The sequence below is a fragment of the Lolium perenne genome, chromosome 4, assembly GCF_019359855.2.
Source record: "Lolium perenne isolate Kyuss_39 chromosome 4, Kyuss_2.0, whole genome shotgun sequence".
NCBI lineage: Eukaryota > Viridiplantae > Streptophyta > Magnoliopsida > Poales > Poaceae > Lolium > Lolium perenne.
In genome coordinates this window covers 276898681-276905996 of record NC_067247.2, presented here as the reverse complement: position 1 = coordinate 276905996, position 7316 = coordinate 276898681, and the positions used below count along the sequence as shown (strand labels likewise).

The 7316-nt window shown below is 47.3% G+C and overlaps 1 protein-coding gene across 1 annotated transcript; it reads right to left on the bottom strand.

The window, feature by feature from the left end:
* Nucleotides 1-1515: 1515 nt before the first annotated feature.
* On the bottom strand, nt 1516-4687 carry LOC127295480 (WUSCHEL-related homeobox 6). Its single transcript, XM_051325438.1, has 3 exons — nt 3667-4687; nt 2248-2423; nt 1516-2059 (listed from the first exon to the last, which is right to left on the bottom strand). Exons 1-3 carry the CDS (start codon nt 4424-4426, stop codon nt 2042-2044), a joined length of 954 nt encoding a protein of 317 aa, XP_051181398.1. The 5' UTR covers nt 4427-4687; the 3' UTR covers nt 1516-2041.
* Nucleotides 4688-7316: the final 2629 nt, after the last annotated feature.

The window sequence follows — 7316 nt, the reverse complement described above, 5'->3', positions numbered from 1 at the left end:
TAGGATTTGGTGTTGGAAAATATGACCGCAATATTAGATCCATAATCAGTAAATATTCACTTAACTTTAAATGTGACATCAATTGCAGTAGTCAGAAACTCTATTTTTTTCACTGTATTAGGTGATTGATCACTAGATCACACAAAAGAAACAAGTAAAGTACATATAAACCAGACGCCTCTTCTCACGGTTCACTCCCCCGGTCGCCCCCTCCTGGCGACCGGGGGGACGAAACCCTTGCCCGCCGCCGCCTCCCCCAACCAGATCTCTCCTCCTCGTCGTCTCTGGAGACGCCGCCGGTCAAAGGCCACGATGCTGCTGAAGGGAGCAGCGGGGATTCGGTCTCCCAGGTCTTGGCCTGGCGATAGGGGGAGGAACTTCGTGTGAGGCTTGCTGGTGCCGGTGTGGTCGTCCGGTAGGCACCCCTGCTCCGATCTGCTCTTGCCGGAGCGATCGTGGGCCAGGGTGTGGTCGACCGGCGTCCTTTCCGGTGGGGGCCTGAGCATCTAAGGTGGCGGCCTCTGCGAGGTGAGGGCGGTGTGGTCCCTGGCGGCGGAAGGCACTAGCCGGTGCTAGAGACCGTCTCCTCGGTCGAGCTCGCGCGGGTGGCATGGAGGCGATGGAGGGCGCTTGCCGTCGATCCTGCGTCAGATCTGGAGACTGCGGCCGGTGGCCATGTGGTACCCACCCCAAGGCCATGGAACCTGGCGTCCTCGTTGGTTCTGAGTGCTATGTTGGGGTGGCAGGATAGGGGCCTCTATCCTGGAGAGATCCTTGGCCGGCGGGGTGGCCACGACGTCGGTGACATCTTGGACGATGTCATCCTTCTAGAATCCGACGCTGAGGTACATCCCCCTTCCCTCCTCCCTTTGAGCCTGGGTGAAAACCTAATCTACGGATTGGGCGGCGACTGCCCTCGGGCGTCGTTTTTCTCCTTGGAGACGTCGCCTTGTGACGGCGGGAGGTGGTCGTACTGCGTGTGCTGCTTAGTATGCTGGTAGCGGCGCTTGTCGTGTCTTCCTCGGCGAGCTTTGTCCTGAAGCTGAAGTCTTTTGGGTGTCGGTGAGGTGGACGGCGCCGATGCTCGCTGTTTTTCGTGTGCGGTGATCGTGTCTGGCGATGATCCTTGGTATTCTGCCTAGGTGCTCATGCTTGCTCTAGGGAGAACTTCTCCACCTGCTGATGGTTCGACACTCTACGATCCAGGGCGAGAAGATTGGGGCCTTCTTTGGAGGTGGAGGTTGATGGCATGCTGGCTGTACGCCATGACTTGATGTTAGCAGGGTTCTCCGGTGGCGAGCTGCATTGCATTGCCTCTACTTCGCTTTGCCTTCTCCTTCAGATGATGGCATCGAAGTCAAGCTGTGTTCTTTGTTATCTTTCGTTTGCTTCGTCCTTGATGTTTGTAAGCTATTTTTCAGCATCTTATAACTCTGCCGTTGTAGCTTTATTAATTTAAAGCTAGACCTTGGTCTTATGTTTTAAAAAAGTACATATAAACACAGTATATAATCATAACATATATATAGTCTAATATTTCCACCAGGCCGAACAAACATTCCAAACGCTTTTGGTTGATACATAAAGCATTACGACGATGATAGTACGATAGTAAACCGAGTACAAATGTGCATCTAGCTAGTTGAAAATAATATTTAGCTCGACTGTCAAGGGCCAGCATGCATGCACGCACACGCATGTCCTTGTGTACTAGTAATGTAAATCAGGATGAGATGACAATCCACTGTAACTCGTAATCTACTCGGCCGCCCACGCTTTTGTATGTTTTAAATGGCATATATAAGTACGTCGCACTTACTGATGGTGCAACCCGCATATACTTGTACTATTTTAATTACTTGCTTTGTCGTAGCCAGGTTAGCTAGCTTGCTTCTCGACTGGTCGATGCATGATATGCATGCAAGAGAGCATCCGGTTATGATTGTTGAAGAACTGCGCACGGACGCTCCATGCATCTGATCCGATGATAATGAGTAGAGAACTAGAGATCTGTATCAACTTGATTTAGATTGGCACCTTTTCAAGTCTGCCTCGACACCTGCGTTGATCATGAAGAGAAGAAAACAAATGTAAGACGATGGTTGTTTTTGAGCATGTAGGAAATTTTGGAGTAGACATCTCAGTGTTGCATTAACCTGACTGATATGCATACATGCATGTATATGTGCGGAGTAACGATATTTTCATGAAAGAAAAATGAACTTGAGAGGTGATATGGATGGTTACCAGAAAATAGCTTTCTCCCATTTGCAGGCTCTGAATTAGAGTGCCATAGTCGTTGACTGGGAGGACGGCCCCAGTGGAATGGAGAAGCACCACATCCTGGCCGAACATGGCTCGCAAGTCTATTGGACCCCTCGGGACCTCCATTGGGACTCCATTGATGAACACCGTGATCGTCGCTGGAATTAGCTCAGGCAATCAGCCAGTCAATCAGAGACAGCATATAACCCACTCGGAATAAAATTTCAGCAGCTCATTTGACGACCAGATTAACAAATAGAGATGCATGCATAAGCTAGCCAAACAAAATTTGACCTGAATTATAAATGTCATCGGTTCGGTACTACCGTTTACCCATGGTTGGGACCCTCTCTATCATATGGCCGCCATATTCCTTATATACCTAGTATTTTGATTCCATGCTATGTCATGAGAGTATGAGACTACGAAACCACAGCAAAGTACTCATGTGCAAGTTTGCGTGCATGGACACTGTAACATACATATGCATGCAAACAAACATGAGCAGTTTGTCCATCATATACCATTCCTTGTTTCAACCTAGAAGTAGTAGTAGCACATTAAGTCATGTAGTAATTGACGGCAGTACTGAGAGTAAGCAACGGCTGTGTGCATTAGTTTGATGCAGAAGCCGAGGTAATCCCCATTTCAAAAAAAAAAAACTATAAGATTAAGCAAGGAAAAAATCATAACAACAATGTACATGTTCATGCATGCATGCAGCTAATCCTAAAGTAGTAACAAAGTTCACCATGAACCTCCTTTTTAACAAAGTGCGCATCAGAGATAATTGTAGTATGCATAACCATGTGTTCATTCCATTCGGTGAAGCTGCACCAGAAAGCTTAAATTAAGTGGATGTACAAACAAATACAGTCAAGAGAAAATGTCCAATTTATTATGCAAAAATACCAATAAGTTATAATATAAGCACGCACAAAGCCACTCAAACCCGCAACGCATCAAGAACAGACGCATGTCATGTTGATGAGGACGACGGATGTAACTATGATCTTATGCACCAGGTGTACGTACTAGGAAGTAGTAACTGAAGTAACATCGAAGAACTAAAGAACAAGAATAGATATGCACTAATTTATCAAGGATGACCAAATAAAGTATGCGTCCAGAAGATCCAAGCTAGATGTCCTTGAATTCTGCATCACTTAAATATAGAGAACCGAAACTGTAGGGTGAAATCAGCATTTCCACCGTCCAAAGTTCTTTTGGTTGTTTCATGCATATGCACTGATAATTCTCACCAGAATTTTATGAATTGGAGTCCTTGAGAAGTTGAGATAAAGTACTGTTTAGAGGGGACTATTGTTACATGCATGAGACGAATGAACAAAAGGGAGCAATCAAGTGCGTAACCAACAAGATTGACGGTACCCAACTCACCTGCAGGTAATTGGCACGCATAGTACTGCTGCTGCACGGCAGTGGTCGTGGCCGCCGATGACGAGCCGCCGGGGCTACCCACAAACCCCATCTGCCGCGAGATAGCGAAGAGATCGTCGCTTCCCCCGCCGTCGATGTCCCCCATCAGGCCCGACGCCAGCGGCGACGAGGCACCGCACGAAGCCTGCAGGTACCCTACGGCGGCGGCGCTCGACATCCCCGTGCTGTGTGCAAACAGCCCCAGAGACGACCCTCCTGTGCTTCCCGACGAGGAGGACGAGCTCACCTGCTGCTCGTACTGGCAGGCGCTCCCACCGATTGGGGCCATGGCATGAACTGCACCGGCGAGAGATGGAAGGCCCATGATGGTGGAGCTTGCAGCTGGAGAGGTATTCGCGGCGGCAGAGGCGGAAGAGGAGGCCGCTGCAGCGGCAGCAGCGGCGGCCTGCATCTGGCGCTGGCGGCGGCGTGAGCGGGAGCGGCGGTTCTGGAACCAGTAGAAGACGTTGGCGTCACCGACGGCACCGAAGCGCTCTAGCAGCTTGCGTATGCGGACGGTTTCGTCCTTGGGCGGGTTGACCATGCCGCTGTTGAAGATAGACTCCAGGATCAGTATCTGCTCCGGCTTGGGCGTCCACCTGGAGCGCACCGGCTCCCCTGCCCCCCTCCCTCCGCCACCGCCGCTGCCACCACTGCTGCCTCGCTCCTCTGGGCTGCCGCCGGACGACTGCCCGTCCGGACTGTTGCTGCTCCCCTCCATGATTCGAATTGTTGGATAGTCCGGGTAAAGACGCGTTGGTTGATCACACTAGCTAGGTGTGGAGGGCTGTAGATTCTGGCTGGCTAATTTGGAGTGAGGTCGGACAGAGAGTAGCTCGCTAGGTTGAGGAAGAAGAGAGGCACCAATTCAAGGGGACAACCACACTTGCACCCTCATGTCTTTGTTGAGGGTTGTACTTATAGCAAGAAGGGGGCTAGTGAAGAGGAAGAATGTCCTGGAGAATATGAATTCTCTAGTACTGAGCGGTGACAACATAGGATGGCTTGTACCGCCCACGATTATTTATTTACTGCAACCGCAAGTCGCCGCCTCGAGTTGTAATTGAAAAGGCCAAATGTTGGTTAGGAGCCCTTAGCTAGTGTTGGACTGTTGGTTACCAGCCTGATCAGTGCTACTCAAATTTACCATATTTGGTTTATCTGGAAGACTATTTTGAGCAACTACTTAACTTTTTGTTGGGAAACGAATTGTACTTCCTCGAGTAAATATATCTAAATTTAGATAAAGTTGAGACTTTTTTTGTGAGACGGAGGAAATACTATATCATCAACATTGCGTATGACGCTAGCTAGAGTAGCTTCTTACTGATTGACATGAATAATTATCACTTTAACATGGGTATGCTTTGGTGGAGAACCCACTGGCCTCTACTTGAGTGTATATATTTAGAATGTCGCATATAAGTTGCTTGCTTGATCCAAGTGATAATTCTTCTGTGATATACAACCAGTACTGTAGTAATTGCGTGTGGTGAGACATAATTAACTGGGGCTAGCTTAGTTTAGGAGAGACCAGGAGAGAGTAGGTGGCATGATGACCAGTTATTAAGATGCCCGGCCACTGATTAGTATTGGCTCGTTTTATGGGATAGTGTAATGTTTCTAGTGATATTGACAAGTCAGGATGACTAGATTGCAGATGGAGGACAAAAGAATCTTAATTTACCTACCTAGTGCTCTGCATCTAACCATCACTTGCTGCCTACCTAGCTAGTACTTGACTATCCCTTTTTATTTTTTTAGAAAGCTTGCTCATATCTTAATCCTGCAAGAGTTGCTCTTCGAGTTTCATCTGAAACTTTCTTTATACCGTACATGTTCATGACGTATGTCATAATTTCTGATCTGTCTGGGCAACTAGCTCAATTGGCTCAATTCGAGCCTTTTCATACATATGAATTTCACTCCATGTTAGGGATTTTTTCTGTCACCCAAGATTTCCGGTACCCGATCGATCAGTAACTGAAGTCTCATTCCCCTGCGTGAAAAGTTGTTGCCATTATAAAAATAGATGAATTTGATTGAAAGATTAGAAAAGGGTTAAACACAAGGGGTGTTTGCTTGTACCTGCACAAGGAAGTCGCTCGCTTAGCGTAACGGAACCTACTTATGCATGTGTTTGAACTTCTCCGCCTGTTATTTCTTTTAACGTAGTTTACTCTCACTGCAAAGTGGGTCCTCCGAAAAAAGAGTCACTCCGTGGCTACTGTTCTTATTGGGAAACGTTTTGCATTCAAAATTTGTTTGGATTGTCCCAGGTGGTAAAATGCTGAAATTTCCGGTTTTTAATGGATATACCCACGCTCTGCGATAAAAAAATGCTCTCAAAAAAATACAACCGTGCTCCTTGTAGGGGATATCGGAGCACAAGATTTATATATGTATGCAAATTTCTGCAGTTCATGTGCATGCATTCCGTCGTTACATGTTCATGGATCCTCCATATAACAAGAGTTTGTTGATTTGGACTCTGGTTGGTACATATAACTCTCTTAAGCTGTTGCCATATATACGCAAGGGTACACGTATATCTCAACGGACGACCCTCTTGCTGACTTGAGAAAATACGCTACTATAAGATTGCAGTTACTAACAAACGCCCTTTTCCCCCACTAGTGGAAAACAGGCCTAATGTCGTGGGTCGTATGACCCTTTTGTCGCGGGCGGCCAGCCGCGACAAGGGAGGCGCGATAAAAGGTCACCCTTTTGTCGCGGGTCGCTTACGACCCGCGACATAAGTCCACCACGTGGCAGCCGCGGGGCGCGCAGGGCACAGGCCCTTTTGTCGCGGGCGGTATTACCACCCGCGACAAAAGGCCTACGTGGCGCGCGCACAACGCTGCTGCTTTAGGGTTTGAGGGGTGCAGCACCCCCCCCCCCCCCCCCCCCGCCACCGACCGCCTGTTATTTCATTTTTTCATTCGAAAATAAAAGTTGCATATATTTGTACGCTACTAGGAGTTGTACACGTTCATTCATTATATAGATCGATTAAACAAATATTGGAAGCAAAAGTCGATTTCCCTTACATATTCTTCCCTTACATATATATATATACATGGAGCTCACGATCGATAGACAAGCGGTACTAACGACCGTCTATTTGGAGGTAGAGCATCTACTTGGACTAAACAAGCCTTTGTTGTTTAATACTTCTCTAACCAAAAGTCCCGTCAGTTCCTCGGCGATTCCTAGTAGGTGTTCCTTTGGTTGGAGTATGTCCCGCTTGTAGTCGACCTATATACGAAAATGAGATGAGTATGACTATATCAATCTTGATAACGAAATATTGATGATAATAAATGAAGTTGTGAATGTTATTGCTTACGTCAAATTTATTTTTGTTCTGCTTCTCAGTGGTTAACATGCGAATGGACTCGCAAACGTAGTATCCACATAGATTCGTCCCTTGTGGCTGCTGGGGGCACGGTACAGGAGTAAATGTTAGCTTCTTTGCCCAGGTGATCTCCTTATGATGATTCTTCAAAGCTTGCCAAGCCCTGCCAAGCAAAAGAATGATTGAATGAGTGGATAATTAATTGATATCTCACGAAAGATAAAGCGCGGCGATGAAGGAAATTACACTTGGA

Bases quoted from the DNA above. Each gene is read 5' to 3' on its own strand.
- LOC127295480 (XM_051325438.1), bottom strand. From the start codon at position 4,426: ATGGAGGGGAGCAGCAACAGTCCGGACGGGCAGTCGTCCGGCGGCAGC. The intron at 2,424-3,666 runs GTGAGTTGGGTA...AGCTAATTCCAG, and splicing joins TGCGTGCCAATTACCTGCAG to CGACGATCACGGTGTTCATC.